At 41.8% G+C, this 19,626-nt stretch overlaps 1 protein-coding gene across 4 annotated transcripts in view; it reads right to left on the reverse strand.

Annotated features, from left to right (window-relative positions):
• Positions 1-19,626, reverse strand: part of RAB22A (RAB22A, member RAS oncogene family) — a 97,058-nt gene that overhangs the window by 34,774 nt on the left and 42,658 nt on the right. For all 4 annotated transcript variants that reach the window (XM_029612759.1, XM_029612760.1, XM_029612758.1 and 1 more), the window contains one exon: positions 27-98. In XM_029612759.1, the coding sequence (XP_029468619.1) occupies positions 27-98 (72 nt within the window). The remainder of the gene's footprint in view (positions 1-26; positions 99-19,626) is intronic.

Below are 19,626 nucleotides of genomic sequence, written 5' to 3' on the forward strand. Positions count from 1 at the left end.
GAGACAGGAACTCCATCTGGACTCACTTCTTTTGTGATGTCATAAACGATAATTGCTGCTGCGGATCCTCGGTAGTACATTGGTGCTAACGCACGAAACTGTGGGTGGAAGAAGGAAATAGGTAAAGACGATGGGGAACATGCACATCACAAGTTCTGTCCTGATCAAGCACAGACTAATCAGATTTTCATTTTTTCAAATTCTTTACAGTGAAGTACCATAGGAATGCCCCATGTACCTGCCAATGGTGCCAGTCTCTTTTTTTCATCTGTGCACGTGCAGAGAGTTTATGTGGGCACAATACTGCTAGTAGGAAAATAGCACATAAAATTCTGTAGCCAGAAAATTACACATACACTCAGCTGCTAGTAAAGTGTGTGTAAACTCTGTGCAATCTTTCTGTGCATGCACAAACTGAAAACGAACAAAAAGAACAGCAAGAAGAACCTGGAGCAAGAGCAAATAGTCCCATCCCGCACCTGTGGCTGGAGCACACACTTCACATTCCCCAACATGCATACATTCATCCACCCACCAGCATCCGAAGAACACTCCCTCACAAACATGCTCCCTACACAGCTCCTTTATACACATCCCTATTCCCCAAAACTCCCAATACATACACATTTCTCTATCGACAGCTGAAGCACCCATCCCTTCCTCAACACACATCTTCACTGGCATCTGCAGCATACAAAACACATTTCCCCCTCCCCGGTGGTTGAATCTCACACTCGCACAAGCATAACTCTTCTATCCATCTATATAAATAAAAATGTAAATGTTAGTTTGTTCAAAATCTTAAATCTCCGAAAGTTCTTCACCAATTGCTTTGAAATTTGGACACAACGTTGCATTCCAATACGCGCGTGTTTTTATATACCTATATTATATAGATGTCACACCTTTTGGGGGAAAAAAGCGCCATCTGTTGGACGTAACAGCAGCACCCACTATCTACAATATAAATGGGCTCTGAACGACGGACCGCAAATGCGCAGTAGAGAGCAGCTCTACCGCGCATGTGCGGACCATAGAGCTCTGCGCTACGTGCTGGGTGTCAGAGGGGAGGAGGAAAGGGCAGACGAGTCGCCGCTCCGAGAAATGGCTCAGCCCGTTCCTCCGCCGCTGGGGAAGGGGTGAGGGAGTAGGAACTGCCGGACAGTTACACACAGGAGGAGGAAAGGGTAGAAGAGTCGCCGAGCCAGTCCATCCACCGCCGGGGAAGGGGGGGAGGGAGTTGGGACGGCCGGAGCAGAGCAAATGCAGTAGAAAGCGGCTGTGAAGAGATCACAAGCAGCTGCAGCAGCCAAAGCGCAAAGAGCTGAACAGAGAACAGCTCGCCCTCCTCCCCCCTAAGTCCCGCAGATAAGGAGAAGCCAAGTAAATATCCCGCAACTGTGGGGGGGGGGGGGGGAGGGCTGTACTGTCAAGCCGCCCATGGGTCTCCACCACCACAGGAAGAGTTTACATGGGCATCGCTCCACCACCACTCCCAGCAAAGCACCGTCACGAAAGTGAAAGCAAGAGCCCTGCTCCCTCCTCCCTCTCAAGCCCCCGATCGGATTTCTTAAAGGCACAGGTCTCCCAGAAAGAGCAAAGTAAGCTAGGCAACATGTCCCAAATCTGTTGAAGTGCCTGCCGCCTGCCCTTTGCGAGGGGACGGACGGACACCGAGTGTTTTCCTCATTCTCCCAGACACAACTGGCGTGGGAACTTTGCAAGCTCTTGCAAGTGCAGAGCAAAGACATAGGTGAAGAGGGGACAAAAATATTGCCCGATTTAACTGTATGAGAGAGAAGTGTGGTAATGTGCGCTGAAGGCGAGTGTGAGTGCCAGAGAGGGGGGAGACTACGCGAGGGATTGTGTATGCGTGTGTGAGGGACAGAGGGAGAGTGTATGTGCAAGAGAGAGACAGACAGAAGAGAGAGGAAGCCTATGTAGGGGGCTGTATGAGAGAGAGATTCTCTACCCCCCCCCCCAGCTCTCCACTTATAGGTTAGAGTGGAAGGGGTTGAGTGTAGAGGGGAATGGGAGAGCAAAGGAGTTGGGGCCTGTAAGGATAGAGTGAAAGGGGTCTGGAGCCTGTCTCTCCGCCACCGGGGAAGGGGGGAGGGAATTGGGATGGCAGGACCATTATGCCTCGCGAGATCCCCCTCGGCCACCGCTGCAGCTCCTACCACTGCCGCCACCTCTGACCCTTCGTGGTGCTGGGGGGGGGGGGGGGGAGGAGTGGAGCAGAGCAAAGACCTAGGAGGAGAGGGGACAAAAATCTCACCCGTTTTAACAGGCTTAACGGCTTGTACTAAATATTTTACGATTCCATTTCAATGTTTCCGATTGCATTGTAAAATTGAATTTTCATAGATTTCGATTTTCATTTTGATTTAATTATTTCATGTGACATTTCGTTGGAATTGAGCTGTGTCGTTTACCACACCATTCATTTAGTGAGTACAGTTTATTTTTTTTCTTTTTTCATTCTTTCATTTCTAGAATTATGCAGTTTACATCTAGACACGGATTGCTTCTCACATGGACAATTATATGTTGCGTGTTTTAGAGTCGGCAAACCAGACAATCTCTATATCTGCACATACAATGGAATAACAAAAAATATTGTATACCCAAAGCATTGTGAAATTAAACATATTAGAAACGTGCGCTCTTTTCTTTCTTTTCCATTTAACCAGACTGAGCCACAGCAACGCGTGGCCGAGTACAGCTAGTTAAAAATAAATGGTGGCGGTTAAGAATGCCTTTGGAAATTGTGTATTCCGTCACATATACTTTTCCAAACTTGATATGATAGCAGCAACTTATCAGCAATTAGCAATACTCTTTTTCAATATTTAGGAGACTGCATCCTGGTCAAGTCTTAAGAACATAAGAACATAAATGCCATACTGGGTCAGACCAAGGGTCCATCAAGCCCAGGATCCTGTTTCCAACAGTGGCCAATCCAAGTATCTTGTACCTGGCAAGTACCCAAACATTAGATAGATCACAAGCTACTATTGCTTATTAATTACCGTAATAGTTTATGGATTTAACCTCTAGGAACTTATCCAAACCTTTTTTAAACCCAGTTACATTAACTGCTGAAACCACATCCCCTGGCAATGAATTTAAGAGTTTAACTATGTGCTGAACGAAAAAATGTTCTTTGATTTGTTTTAAATGAGCTACTTGCTAACTTCATGGAGTGTCCCCTGGTCCTTCTATTATCTGAGAGAGTAAATAACCGATTAACATTAACTTGTTCAAGTCCTTTCATGATTTTGTAGACTTCTATCATATACCCCCTCAATCGTCTCTTCTCCAAACTGAACAGCCCTAACATCTTTAGCCTTTCCTCATAGGGCAGTTGCTCCATGCCCCATATTTTGATCGCCCTTCTCTACACTTTCTCCAGTGCAGTTATATAATTTTTGAGATGCGGTGACCAGAATTGCACATAGTATTCAAGGTGTGTTCTCACTATGGAGCGATACAGAGGTATTATGACATCCTCAGTTTTATTTTCCATTCCCTTCCTAATAATTCCTAACATTGTTTGCTTTTTTGATCGCCACAAAACACTGGGCTGACAGTTTAGGCTTGATCCAGATGGAATTCTCATGCTGATTTGGGATTCACAAATCTGAGGCTTGTGTCTGGATAGCTATGCAGTTGATGCTTATGGTATTGCTAAATAATGAAAATCTTTTGTGAATGGAGACTCTTAGAAATCAAATCCATATATGTTGATTTTTCCTTGTAGTCTATGACATAAGATGGACCAGCAGCTCACACCTGCAATCACATTCATTCCTTTTCCACTATATATTCACACACTATCATATTTCTTCTGAAACAAACAAAGAAAAATAAATGAAAGCATCTTCACAGTAAGGAATTGATAGAATCGTAAACACTCCACTAGCCAAAGAAACTGTGTTGCAGAATGATAAGAATATAAGAAGTTGCCATATCACCCCTGCTCCTCCTTTCCTCCAGGGTGCACATATTTAGATTCTTCAATCTCTTCTCATAAGTCATTCTATGAAGACCTTCCACCTTTTTGGTCGCCCTTCTCTGAACCGCCTCCATACTTGAGACCCTATTTGAGATCGTGGGGGCCCAAATTCCAAAGGACCCAAGGTTCATATTATTAAGCATACCAAATGAGGAACTCTCCTCAGAAATATACTGGTTGAGTCTTCAAATCACCATAGCTGCTTGTTTAGAGATAGCACAGCATTGAGTGAGTGACTCAAAGACTCGCTCAAATTTACCATTTAAGAACATAAGAAAATGCCATATTGGGTCAGACCAAGGGTCCATCAAGCCCAGCATCCTGTTTCCAACAGTGGCCAATCCAGGCCATAAGAACCTGGCAAGTACCCAAAAACTTAAACAAACTTACAGCAATCAGACGCAAGCAAATACCCAAATTTGAGAAACTGTGGAAACAGTATATAGACTGGCAGCAGAGGATTGCCTCTGGTACTTAAATAGCAAATGTATTGTTAATCAGTGGAGTTACTGAAAATGCAGTAGTAATTGGAAATCTATTGTGTACAACAGTAATTGCAGTACACCCGAGTAAAGGGGGTGGGAGAGGGTGGAAGGGGAGGGGGGTAGGGGGCAAAAATAAAACATTACAGTAGTTACTCAGGAAACAAAAGAAATGTTTTACACAAACAAAAATGTTTATTATTGTTAAAATATAGTGTTTACCAGTTGACAATTGCTCCAGTTGTAATCAGTTATCCATTTGAATATGTTGAACACAATGTGTAACTGTTACAATGTCATGTTATGGATTATGTGCATTTGTCGAACAAACAAATTACAAAAAAAAAAAGCCATCCCCTCTTGTTGAGTCCTCAGAATTCTATATCATCACCTACCCTACTCAATATCTACATGGCTCCCCTTAGAAAGGATCATCAGGGACTGTCGAATCACACACATACTTCTTATGCCAATGACATCCAACTATTAATCCCACTCAACAAAAACAAAGATTAAACCATTACCAACCTCATAGCTACCTTAAAAAAACCAAACCCAAACTGCAGAATGGATGTCCCAAAACAGACTAAGCTAAACCAAATGCTATGGATTGGTAAGAAAGAACTCACTCAACCACAAGTGACCCTTGGTGATACAACATTTATCCTCAGCTTCCAAGTCTGGAGCCTAAATTCATTCATCATCGCAGCTCAGGTCCAAGTAGTGACTAAAGTGGGTTTTTGTTCCCCACTTACATCAACTCTGCCACCTTTGCTCCCATCCTAGAAACCACCACCTTTGAAACTGCCACCCAGACCTATGCTAACTCCCACTCTACATCGGGCTCCCAAACTTCTTAAACCACTATATGTAGCCCATATATAAAGTGTGGCAACCCGTATGATTAGGAACAAAAACGGAAATGATCACACACTAATCCTGAAATCTTTACACTGGCTCCCAATGATCTATTATATCAAATTTAAAATCCTAGTTTTAACTCAGAAACCCTCAAATGCTTGGCTTCATTATCTCTCACCCTTTATATACCAGTTCACTATTTTAGGCTCACCCAGTGGCTCCAACTCCAAATAAATGTGCTTCACCAGCACCAGAAAGAATCTTTACAGAATCTGCCCAAATCCCATGGAACATCCTACTACCTAACATCAGACTTGATTCAGATCTCCTGTTCTTTGGAAAACTAGTTAAGACTTGGCTCACAGCAGTATATGGCCCCGACCAGTAATGTGAAACCTATTAACTCTGTATATTCCCTTCCATCTTTTTGCACTACCACCACCCTGAACTTATACCTCCTTGTTTAAATTACTTTACCCTGCATACTGTATCTGAAATGTATGTAATGTTTGTCATAATTGCACAGTGTACTCTGAAATATTCCCAGCATTCTGTAACACTGAATTCTCCTGCTGGAAAAGCAGGCGACAAACAATGACTTGACAATTATTCACTAGAAATAAACCTTACAGTAACCAATCAATGCAAAAAAAGTTATAGCAAATAATTTTTCCAGTTCTTCTACAACAACGTTGTAGCAACAGGAAGGCAGGAGCTCTTTCTGCTACTCCTGCAAACATTTGCATGGGCTCACTGAACAATTAGTAAGCCTTCTTGAATTCCAGAGTTTTTCAAAAGTGAAAAAAAAATCTCCCCTCCTGCACAATAAATCAGTGTGTGCTGAAAAACAGTACTATTTCAAGCCAAGCACTTGTGCGACCGTGTTGATAAATCAAGCCCCAAGTGGGATTTCAGAATAGTATAATGGAGTTTAATTGAACTCAAGAGTAATAATATATTTTAGAAAATTCCATCTGTTTGGAGATATGTTCCATGCATTGAAGCCATGATACAAAAATAATGAATAGAAAATAATTAAAAGTAAAAATAAAACTCGGGGGACTGTAGAAAATTTGGCTCGAGAGGCTGGTGTATTTTTTGTACAAAAGATTATTTTTCTTAAGTACCTAGAATGTAAATGAACTCATATTTGGTAAAACCACTGCTTGGACTGCTTAGCAACCTAGTTTTCCTAGGTCTATTTATTTTGGTCTCAGTTCAAGTTTCACTTGCTGATCTTGTATTGCACTCTGGATTTCCTGACTGCTAACAGTTGGATAGCTTTTTCCACCCAGAAGTAGTCAGTGGAGATAACACATTTTCCCTCCTTATTAATAAAACAGATGTTACCAAAAACCTTAAAGATTTCAGGAGTCTCTTTGCTGAACATTTTGGCCTTTCTGCCCTACATTCTCTGTGATCTCGGCTCTGCCACCAATGAATCCTTACAATTCACGGAGCGATAGCCACAAAAATCTGGTTAACAGTACTGAATAAGCACTAGAACTGGAATCCTGATATGTGTTGGAAGCAAGATTTAACCAGCCTTAGTTAAAGTTATTATAAAAACTGCTGCTGCTTTGGGAAAAGGGGATATTGCTGTCTTGCAAAACCATAAAAGTATAGATGTTACAGTAGGCTTGGGGAATAAAAAATATACACTAGGTTCTCATTTTAGAAATTTTACATTTCATCTATGTCTTTATGAATTATGTTTATGTATTATGTTCTTGCTTAAGATGGCTTTTTGCTGTGATAAGCAAGACATAAGCAATTTTAAATAAATAGGTTATTACAGGAAAGTGATTGATTTAAGAAAGAAAAAAAAAGTAGTGGTGGATATTCTCAGTTACTTTTCCTTGACCATTAATTATGTTTTCCAAAAGGACTCGATGTAAACTATAGCCTTCTTTTGCAAAGCCACACTACATGGAGAAGATCACTTACTTTCTTAAAGAGAAGACTGAAACATGTGATCAGGTTTGGTCCTTGTGTACAGCCACAGACGGTTCTTAAATACTGGCTGTTTTTTGTAGTTGTAAGAATATTCTGGCTGCTTTATTTTTTTTATATCTTTGTATACAAATGTTTTTTTTAATCATTCTCTGGTTTTTGGGCTGTATTGTGCTTTTGTATGCTGCGCTCCCCTGCTTTGCAATTCAGCATGCTCAGTTATTTGTTTGTAAAATGGAAAATAAAAATAAAAAAAAAGTGTAAAAAAGAGCTGATATACTAAAATGCTTTTTCACATTGTGTGTCTATGGAAAAATGCTCAATACATAGCCCCCTGATGCTCTTAGAATGTCCATCATGAGATCACAGATATCTTGATATTTGCTTCTTAAAGAAATAGTCCAACACACCAGATTGATTGGCTGAGCTGACATTCTCTGCCATGTGTTTATAGCATTGTACACTTTTTGAAGGCAACAATAAGTAAATAAATTATCCATCACTGTAGATCTACTGATTGTGATTTTTCTGTAGCGCATCTCTATTCTCATAAAGCTAATACCTTCCTTAAAAATGGCCATCGTTCTACTAAAACCACACTTGCAGCTGCCCAGAAAACTAAACAATTACTGACAGGCTGCAAAATGCTTTGAATACAATAATGCACTCTATTTACTTGTTTTCTTGGTGAAAGTTAATCAAATGCCAGGTTAATTTTGCTTCTTGTATGTAGACTGTCTCTAACATAATTTGTTATACTGGGTCAGATTGAGGATCCATAAAGCCCAGCATCCTGTTTCCAACAGAGGCCAATCCAGGATATAAGTACCTGGCAAGTACCCAAACATTCAATAAATCCCACGATACTAATGCTGGTAATAAGCAGTGGCTATTCCCTAAGTCAACCTGACTAATAGTTTATGGATTCTCGTCCAGGAACTTGTTCAAATCTTTTTTATACCGAGCTAACTGCCTTAACCATATTATCTGGCAACTAATTCCAGAGTTTAATTGTGCAGAGAGTGAAAAAGAATTTTCTCCAATACGTTTAAAAAAAAAAAAAAAAAAAAGTGCTGCTTGCTAACTTCATGGAGGGCCCCACAGTCCTTCAATTATCTGAAAGCGTAAAACAACTAATACACATTTACCCACTTGTCATCTCAATTTTGTAGACCTCTATCATATCCCCCTCAGCCGTCTCTTCTCCAAGCTGAATAGCCCTAACCTCTTTAGCCTTTCCTCATAGGGGAGCCATTACATCCCCGTTATTTTGGTTGCCCTTCTCTGTACCTTCTCCAGTGTAACATCTTTTTTGAGATGCGGAGACCAGATCCGCACACAGTACTCAAGGTGCGGTCTTTACCATGGAGCTATACAAAGAAATTATAAGATTTGCTATTTTATTCACCATTCCCTTCCTAATAATGCCTGTTTGCTTTTTTGTAACTACAGCAAGGGTTATTTTTCCCTATATGCAACATCTTGCACTCACTTTTCCACATTAAATTTCATTTGCCATTTAGATGCCCAATCTAGAACATAAGAAAATGCCATACTGGGTCAGACCAAGGGTCCATCAAGCCCAGCATCCTGTCTCCAACAGTGGCTAATCCAGGCCATAAGAACCTGGCAAGTTCCCAAAAACTAAGTCTATTCCATGTTACCATTGCTAATGGCAGTGGCTATTCTCTAAGTGAACTTAATAGCAGGTAATGGACTTCTCCTCCAAGAACTTATCCAATCCTTTTTTAAACACAGCTACACTAACTGCACTAACCACATCCTCTGGCAACAAATTCCAGAGTTTAATTGTGCGTTGAGTAAAAAAGAACTTTCTCCGATTAGTTTTAAATGTGCCCCATGCTAACTTCATGGAGTGCCCCCTAGTCTTTCTACTATCCGAAAGAGTAAATAACCGATTCACATTTACCCTTTCTAGACCTCTCATGATTTTAAACACCTCTATCATATCCCCTCTCAGCCGTCTCTTCTCCAAGCTGAAAAGTCCTAACCTCTTTAGTCTTTCCTCATAGGGGAGTTGTTCCATTCCCCTTATCATTTTGGTAGCCCTTCTCTGTACCTTCTCCATCGCAATTATTTATTTATTTATTTATAGTTTTTTATATACCGCCGCTCATCAAAGATATCACGTCGGTGTACAATGAACAGGAACTTACGCCGGAGCGTTATACATTTAACAGGATTAAATAAGCATTATACATTTAACAAAAGTAAGAATATATATATTTGAACATAAAACAAGTAGAATCTTTTAAAACAGAACTATCGTTTAGGATTAACTGAGCTGAGTTAAACAGAGCTGGAAAGTAAAGGGATTTTAGGAAATTAGGTATGAGGTTAGGGACAGGTTAGGAGGAGATGGAGTTATAATTAGGAGTGATAAGAGAGGGGAGAAAGCGCTTCAGGTGCAATTAAGAGCAAAAGTATGGAATGGTATTTACAGTAAGGACATAAAAAAGGGGAAATTAGAGATAGTGTAGAGAAAGGGGGTGTTGGGTAAATAAGGCAGGGCATAAAATATAATTATATCTTTTTTGAGATGCGGCAACCACAATTGTACACAGTATTCAAGGTGCGGTCTCACCATGGAGCGATACAGAGGCATTATGACATTTTCCGTTTTATTCACCATTCCCTTTCTAATAATTCCCAATGTCCTGTTTGCTTTTTTGACTGCCGCAGCACACTGAGCCGACGATTTCAATGTTATCCACTATGACGCCTAGATCTCTTTCTTGGGTTGTAGCACCTAATATGGAACCCAACATTATATTATATTTGATATGTTCCATGTAAACCGCCTACCCGGCGATAGCTATATCTGTTAAATGTGAACCGGAGTGATATGTATTGTATACAGGAACTTCCGGTATATAAAAACCAATAAATAAATAAATAAATAAATAACATTGTGTAATTATAGCATGGGTTATTTTTCCCTGTATGCATCACCTTGCACTTATCCACATTAAATTTCATCTGCCATTTGGATGCCCAATTTTCCAGTCTCAGAAGGTCTTCCTGCAATTTATCACAATCTGCTTGTGATTTAACTACTCTGAACAATTTTGTGTCATCTGCAAATTTGATTATCTCACTCGTCGTATTTCTTTCCAGATCATTTATAAATATATTGAAAAGTACGAGTCCCAATACAGATCCCTGAGGCACTCCACTGTCCACTCCCTTCCACTGAGAAAATTGTCCATTGCCTCATAAGGTCCTCTTGCAATTTATCACTATCTGCCTGTGATTTAACTCATCTGTCACCTGCAAATTTGATCACCTCACTCGTCATACCTTTTTCCAGATCATTTATTAATATATTAAAAAGCACTGGTCCAAGTACAGATCCCTGAAGCACTCCATTTACTTTTTTTCCTCAACTGTGAAAACTGACCATTTAATCCTATTCTGTTTCCTGTCTTTTAACCAGTTAGCAATCTACAAAGTACATTGCCTCATATCCCATGACTTTTTAATTTTCTTAGAAGCCTCTCATGGGGAACTTTGTCAAACACCTTCTGAAAATACACATACACTACATTACAGACTCACCTTTATCCCTATCTTTAACAACCGCCTTCAAAAAAAAATGTACCAGATTTGTGAGGCAACACTACCCTTGGGTAAATCCCTGCTGGCTGTGTCCCATGTAATGATGTCCACTGATATGTTCTATGAATTTGTTCTTTAGAGTAGTTTCCACAATTTTTCCCAGCACTGAAGTTAGGCTTACTAGTCTACAGTTCCCTGGGATCACCCCAGAGCCCTTTTAAAATATTGTGGTTACATTGGCCACCCTCCAGTCTTCAGGGTACAATGAACGATTTTAAGGATAGGTTACAAATTGCTAGTAATAAATCTGAAATTTCATGTTTGAGCTTTTAGAACCCTGGGGTATATACCATCTAGTCCAGGCCATTTGTCAATCTGGCCTACATCATCTTTCAGGGTTATCATGATTTGGTTCAGTTCATCTGAACTATCACCCCTGAAAACCATCTTGGGAACCAGTATCTCCTAAACATCTTCATTTGTAAACACCAAAGCAAAGAATTCCTTTAGAGGCTGATGCAATAAAAACATGTAAATCTTTAAAAAAGATATGAAAACATGGTTTTTCACTAGAGCCTATGCTAATGATCTCATCCAGCAACACAACCAGAATCCCACACAACCAACCTCCAAGAAAAATACACATCCTCAAAGAAACATAAAAGCATCTAAGAGGACTTAACATACAAGCAATACACAACCCCACATACAAATGGGGTTACTTAACTATTTAAACTATACAGTCACCATGATGTAATTTCTATTTAACAAATATGATGTAAAGATGTTTTTTCTAATATGATTCAATGTTCTGTTTATCTAATTGACTTCGGTAAACTTTTGTTTAATGTGACTACTGTAAAATGTTTTAACTAATGTGATTACTGTAAACCGTTATGATGGCAAAACCGAATGACGGTATACAAAAACATGTTAAATAAATACATGTAGAAAATGGGCGCTTGCACTGAGTGCCTGTTTTCATAATGTGCATCCATCCACCTCTCTTGGGCGCCCGATGCAATGTTAATGAGGTGCTGCACTAAAAAGGATGCCCTATGGAAAAATTGTGCATCCCAAGCACGTCCTTAGCATTGGGCACCCTGGAGACGTGGCTTTGCGGGTTAGAAAAATGGATGCTCAATTTATGAGCATCAGTTTTCCTAATCTTACCACCGTCAAGACTTTTTTCATGATGCTTTCTGTGGGTCCTCCTACTTAGTATCACAACAATATTAAGTCGGAAGAATCACAGAAAAGCAGTATTTTTATTGCTGTTTTGTTAAGGATTGGGGTGAGTCAAGACAATGCCAGCTTTTGGTAATTTTTGTGGGTTAAAATGTGCACAGGCACACGGCGAATTTTTGCGTCAGGGGTACTAGCTAATAAGCAGAGTTGCTTACCTGTAACAGGTGTTCTCACAGGACAGCAGGATATTAGTCCTCACATATGGTTGACATCATCAGGATGGAGCCCAATCACGGAAAACTTTTGTCAAAGTTTCTAGAACTTTGATTGGCACCTACTGGGCATGCCCAGCATAGCAGAACCCTGCAATCAGCAGGGGTCCCCCTTCAGTCTAGTCTTATAGTAAAAATACAAGCGAAAAATAAAAGAAAACGTAAACGAACCCAACACCGCGGGGTGGCGGGTGGGTTTTGTGAGGACTAACATCCTGCTGTCCTGTGAGAACACCTGTTACAGGTAAGCAACTCTGCTTTCTCACAGGACAAGCAGGATGGTAGTCCTCACATATTGGTGAGTACAGAGCTGAGGATGTCCGTGCAATGTACCAAATGTATCCAAAGGCGTGCAACAGGCACAACTGGGTTGGAAATTTGGTGGAGGGCATCCTGAATCCAAACAGGTTGAAGGAAGGTGTTGGTACTTCAATTCGCAAATAAACTGCGTAGTACAGACTGGCCAAAGATGGAATCTTGTCTGCCAGCCTTGTCTAAACAATAATGGGCTGCAAAGGTGAGGAGAGAGCTCCAGGTAGCAGCCTTACAAATGTCAGGAAGCTGCACCGAGCATAGGTGCGCTACTGTAGTTGCCATGGCCCTGATAGAGTGTGCCTTGACACTGTCTTGAAGCGGAATGCCCGCCTGCTGATAGCAAAAGGCAATACAGTCCGCTAACCAGGAGGAGGGAGTCTGCTTACCCACAGGCTTACCCAATATGGAGTCGAAAGAAACAAACAATTGAGTGGATTTTCTGTGGGCAGCTGTACGGTCTAGATAAAAAGCTAGAACACGTTTACAGTCGAGGGTATGCAGAGCCTGCTCTCCTGGGTTTGAATGGGGCCTGGGAAAGAAAGTAGGTAGTATAATGGATTGATTGATATGAAACTACGATACTACCTTAGGCAGAAATTTAGGGTGAGTGCGGAGTACTACCCTATCATGCAGGAGTTTAGTGTAAGGCGGGTAGGTAACTAAGACCTGTAACTCACTAACCCTGCGACCAGATGTGATCACCAAAAGAAAAATCACTTTCCAAGTGAGATAGCGGAGATCACAGGATTGGAGAGGCTCAAAGGGCAGTTTCATGAGCCACCCCAAAACCAAGTTGAGGGCACAGTGGAGGTTTAAGGTGGAGCAAGCCCTTCAAAAAGCGTGTTACCAGGGGTTGTACTGAAATAGGTACATCCCTGACACCTTTATGGAAGGCGGCTAGTACACTGACATGTACCCTGATAGAAGTTTTGAGGCCTGACTGACAGGTGCCAGAGATAGTCCAGAAACTTCGGTATGGAACAAGTGAAGGGATTGATGGACATAGAAGTACACCACACCGTAAACCTGTTCCACTTATAACGATAAGACTGCCTAGTGGTAGGACACAGGAAACCAGCTCTGAAAGGTTAAGAGGTTGAAGTATTAGTCTTTCAACATCCAGGAAGTCAGAGACAGGGCCTGGAGGTTGGGGTGACGAAGGCAGCCGTCGTTCTGAGTGATCAGAAGCGGGTCCTTCCCCAGAGGAATGTGCTGGTGTACTGGAGAATTGGAAACCAGATCTGGCGTGGCCAATGAGGGGCTATCAGAATCATTAGCCCCTTGGTCCCTTCGCAACTTCACGAGAGTCTTTGAAATGAGTGGAAGTGGAGGGTACGCATAAAGTAGCCCGCTGGTCCACGAGAGGGAGAAAGCGTCTCTTGGTTGAAAGTGTTGGCTGCGAGTGATGGAGCAAAAATTCCTTACTTTGCGGTTGTGTATCGACACAAATAAGTCTATGTAAGGGTAACCCCAACACCGGAACAGAGAGTCTGCTACCGTGGGGTCGAGAGACCACTCGTGCGGTTGAAAAGTGCGACTCAGCTTGTCCAACACATTGTCCACTCCTGGCAAGTAGGTGGCCCTGAGGTACATGGAGTGAGAAAGGGCCTCTGCCCATATCTGTGCAGCTTCCTGACACAGGAGCTAGGAGCCAGTTCCCCCTTGTTTGTTCATGTACCACATGGCCACCTGATTGTCGGTCTGAATCAGGATGACCTGATTGGAGAGGTAATCCTGAAAAACTCTGAGAGCATATTGGATTGCACGAAGCTCCAGGAAATTGATTTGGTGTTTGGCTTCCTCTGGAGACCAAATGCCTCGAGTTTGCAAGTTTGCAACATGTGCATCCCAGCCGAGGTTGGAGGCATCTGTTGTCAAGGTCATTTGAGGTTCTGGAGCCTGAAATGGAAGGCCTCGCAGAAGACTGGATTGGTTTATCCACCAAGCCAGCGATAAGCGGAGCTGGTTGGTGATGTGGACAATGGAGGACACTGGCTGAGAAGACTGAGTCCACTGCGTTCTTAGAGTCCACTGGAGTACTCTCATGGCAAGGCGAGCCATGGGAGTGACTTGCACCGTGGAAACCATATGACCTAGTAACATTAGAAAGTGACGTACAGTCGAGTGGTGTTGAGACTGCAGACGAAGGGCCAGAGAGGCTAGGGTGAAAGCCTGGTCTTGAGGTAGGAAGGCCTTCACCTGTAGAGTGTCCAAGTCTGCCCCTATGAAGGACAGGGTCTGAGAAGGAACTAGTCTGGATTTTGGATAGTTGATGAGAAACCCTAGGGAGTTCAGGGTATGCAAAGTGAGACGTAGGGACGTCATTGCAGTTTGCTGAGTAGGAGCCCTGATCAGCCAATTGTCGAGATAGGGGTAGACATGGACACCGACTCCTTAGGTAGGCAGCTACCACTACGAGGCACTTGGTGAAGACTCGTGAGGCAGATGCTAGGCTGAATGGTAACACTCGATATTGGAAGTGTTTTGGGCCTACTAGGAATCGCTGGAACCTGCGATGTGACGGAGTGATTGAAATGTGCATGTAGGTTTGTCCTGAAAGTCTAGAGAGCAGAGCCAGTCTTTTCTTTGAAGAAGTAGTAGTAGAGAACCCAAGGTCATCATCTTGAACTTTTCTCTTTGTAGATGTTTAAGGTGCAAAGGTCTAGTATTGGGCGAAGCCCACCTGACTTTTTTGGTATCAGGAAATACCTGGAATAGAATCCCTGCCCCTGTTCGGAGAGGGGCACCGGTTCTATAGCAAGGGACTGGAGGAGGAGGGAGACCTTCTGCTCCAGAAGAAGTGAGTGGTCGGATTTTCCCAACGTCAGTTGAGGTGGGGAGTCCGGTGGTATGGAGAGAAAGTTGAATTATTATGGTCAGTACCCACTGGTCTGTGGTGATTGAGTGTCCTGTGAGAAGCATTATTTACATGTGATGAGTGCCATTAGCTACGCGCTGGTTTGGACGCGCGTTTTGGACGTACTAACCCCATTATTGCGTCGGGAGTTATTCTAGCGCATACAACCACATGTCAAGCTGTGAGCTAGTCTGAGTGCACTATATTGCATCGACCTGTTAGTCTTTCCGCAATGGCCTTATCTTCCCCCAAGTGCCCCTTTAACTCCTCAATCATCTAATGGTCCAACTGACCATTTACATATATATATTTAGAAAGCTTTTATTATGCTTTTTTGCCTCTACAACCAACTTTTCAAATGCTCTCTTAGTCTATCTTATTAATGTTTTTTCATTTAACTTGCCAATGCTTTTTCCTATTTTCTTCAGATGAATGGAAGGAAGTTTTTTGTGTAAAATGGTCTCTTTAAATTCACCTTTTAACCAAGATGGCAGTTTGGCCTTCCTTCCTTCCACCTTTATCGCATGGAATACACCTGGACTATGCTTCTAAGATGGTATTTTTAAACAAATGTCCACACCTGTTGTACACAACCTTTGTAGCTGCACCTTTCAGTTTTTTTTCTATCTTCCTCATTTTGTCAAAGTCTCCCTTTTGAAAGTTTAGTTCTAGAGTTGAATATTTACTTTTGTCTCCCTACTAATCTTTTATTCAAATTTGTTCATGTTATGATCACTATTGTCAAGTGGCTCCACCACAGTTACCTCTTATTAAATCCTGCACTCCACTAAGAATTACATCTAAAATAGCTCCTTCTCTAGATGGTTCCTTAACCAGTTGTTCCTTGAAGCAGTCATTAATTCCATCCTGGAGCTTTACATCTCTAGCATGTCCTGATGTTATATTTACCCAGTCAATATTGGGGTATTTGAAGTGTACATAATGAGCAAAAGCTGCACTTAAAGCAATATCGCAGAATACACAAGTGCAGACAAGAGGTTCAATCCTGACAGAACACTCACAGATGGTGTATAAATACTTGTTTTTTAATTCTTCAATATGGCAACTCCTCTGATTTGTACCGTGTCGGGGGACGCCATTAAGCTTTTGCCTGTACAAATCAGAGGAGTTGCCATATTGAAGAATTAAAAAACAAGTATTTATACACCGTCTGCGAGTGTTCTGTCAGGATTGAACCTCTTGTCTGCACTTGTGTATTCTGCGGTATTTGAAGTGTCCCATTATTACTGCATTTCCAAGTTGGTTAGTTTCCATGATTTCTCTTAGCATTATCAACTTTCTGATCATTTTGGCCAGGTAGACTGTAGTATACTATCACTATACTCTTCCCCAACACACATGGGATTTCTAGCCATAAGAACATAAGAAATGCAATACTAGGTCAGACCAAGGGTCCATCAAGCCCAGTATCCTGTTTCCATCAGTGGCCAATCCAAGTCACAAGTACCTGGCAAGTACCCAAACATTAGACAGATCATAAGCTACTATTGTTTATTAATTACCATAACAGCAGTTTATGGATTTATCCTCTAGGAACTTATCCAAACCTTTTTTAAACCCAGCTCTTGTTTCTTTACTGCTTGCACAATCATTGTATATGTATTATTTAAATATCAGTTGAATGTTTTAACAGCGAAGACTTTCTGGCTGTTTGCGTGGGAAGAAATCTTTGCCCAAATCAGGTATCTGTTCACAGGCACAAATAAGGCAGCTTTAATTACCTGGGCTCGAATAGGGTTGATAGCAAACTTCATTTGCAAAAGATTACTTAAAAAAATAAATGTATAAGCCAAAACTAGAGAATGTTCCTTTCTGTAGACTGTAGTCAAAACATCTTATGCTGAACATTTTCTCCATGATCATATTTGTAAGATCAAACGAGGTTTTCCAAAAGCTATGGTATGCATTGTCAACTGCTCATAGTTCAGCTTTCAGGGACAATTCCTGTCCTTCTGTAAGTGGATTGATGCAAAAAACCTGCCAACTGCAAAGTATATAGCTGTAAGGCACCACTTCAATCCTTCTACTAAAACTGTGCACCAAAGATCCTCCTAAGGATTACAAATTAAAATAGAAGTACTGGTGTCCTCATGGTCTCTCACCCTAAGAAACCCAGGTCTAAAATCCTACCTACTGTTATACGAGCAGCCTTAGCAAAGTTCTAGCAGTTTTATCTGTTTTCCTATGCGAGGTTTGCATCAGTGATAGTTTTCTACACCAAAAGACATTGTAGCCTCAGGTTGCTTTGAAAGGTTACTGCAGCAACATGCACAAACAAGTTCAAGCAGCAGTCAGGCAAGCCACAGGGAGCTTGAACTTGATCCAAGTTACAGATTCTTACCATACTGCCTAAGTTAACATCTACTACTTGTATTTTACTGATACGAAATGAAACCTGTTAAAGTTCTAAATTTTGATTTGAAAGACAGTGCCTAGAATTATTTGTTAGCATTCTGCACCTGCTGGAAAAAAAGACAAAAGAAAGTCAGACCACCTAACAACCTCTGCATTAAATACGGACTGTGTAAGGAACAGGGTGGGACATTTAAGCCCACAAAGGTCAGGAAAGGTCTCATCTTCAAGCTACATCTTCTAGTGCAGGAGTTCATAAAACACTGCACTGTCGCTCATGATTAATCTCTCAGAGCTAAAGCTGTGTGTTAAATTTTATAATGGGAGGAAGAGGCTGCATTTGGTCTCCTGAACTGCAGCAAATATATCAAGGATTAGAATAAAAAACGCATGATTAAATCTCATAAGGCTCCTTGCAGATAATATTGTGGATTTATGAAGAAATGGCATTACATGGCACGTGCTAATTCCTGCATTCCTATCAAATGGTTTAATTGATGATCTACTACAAATAAAACAGCATACGCATAGCACAGCAGCCCTCCACTTTAGAGAAACTAAAAACAATTACATAATTTGAACTAGAAGCCAGAACCAACCTAAGAGCCTAGATGGAAAAGTGTATGGAAGAAATCATGCATTTATCAAGATGATGTATCATTTCTTTTAACACATTTAGATTTCAAATACATTGCATAAAGAGGCTCAAGTTATACTAAGTTAGACTCTGCACAAATGCAGTCAATTGACAGCTATATTAGGGGTGACCAACTGCCCAGTTTCGCAGCCAGTTGTATAGTGTCTGGTTACAATGACAACCGGACCACTCGAAAACCCGGTCAAAGAAAGATTAGTCCAACTCTGGACAGTAGCTTATCAGTGGTGGTGGCGGTGTAGCACCAATCAGCTACCTGCTCTTTTGCTTTCGGCAGCTTGCACAGCCACGAGTGTGCGTTCATGTTTGAACTTTCCTGACCTGTTTCCCCGGCATCTTCTCTTCTCTCAACTCAGAGGGCTCAAACAGAGTCACCGACTGAAAGACTGCTCTGCCTCCCCCTTCATGGCTTTGGTGGTCCCTACAAGGCCTGCCTGCCGCAGTGGTCTCATGATCTGCCTGCTCGTGTGGTGTACATGGCCAGGGGTCCATCCCGGAGCTGAACTCAGCACCAATGCTGTGACACCATGTGCCTGAGCCTCCCACCTCAGCTTACACCCTGTCTGTTACTGCAGCTTTTTTCTCTGACTCCAGCCTACAGGTAAAGTTGCCTTGCTGCTGCCCTGCATACTTCCTTCTCTCCCTCCCAACAGTCCCTTGGTTGTCTCAGTTTCGGGACACCCATCCTATCCTTCATGGTTGATGCAACCCTAGCCCCCCCCCAGTCCTACCATAGCTTTGCTGCTCCTACATGTTCCCCCCTCTCTCCAATGACAGGCAGGTCGGGTCTCAATCTGAAACCTCCCTCAGGTTCAGGCAGTCATCTCATGCTGCCATGTGTTCTCTGTCATCTCTTCTACTACAGACTGCTGCAGCCAGAGGAGCCAACAGTCACTTAAAAAAAGTTTATAGTTAAAAAATTAAGGAAAGCCAAAACTACTTTAGCAAGTTGGCATCATGTACAAATCGTGTGGTGTACAAGTGCAGTGACTCCCCTTTTTTCCCTTAACCTTCCTTCCAGCCCCTCCATTTATAACAATTTATATAGCATGTGTGTGTCAGTGAGAGCATGT

This window comes from Rhinatrema bivittatum, chromosome 8 (genome assembly GCF_901001135.1).
Source record: "Rhinatrema bivittatum chromosome 8, aRhiBiv1.1, whole genome shotgun sequence".
Classification (NCBI taxonomy): domain Eukaryota; kingdom Metazoa; phylum Chordata; class Amphibia; order Gymnophiona; family Rhinatrematidae; genus Rhinatrema; species Rhinatrema bivittatum.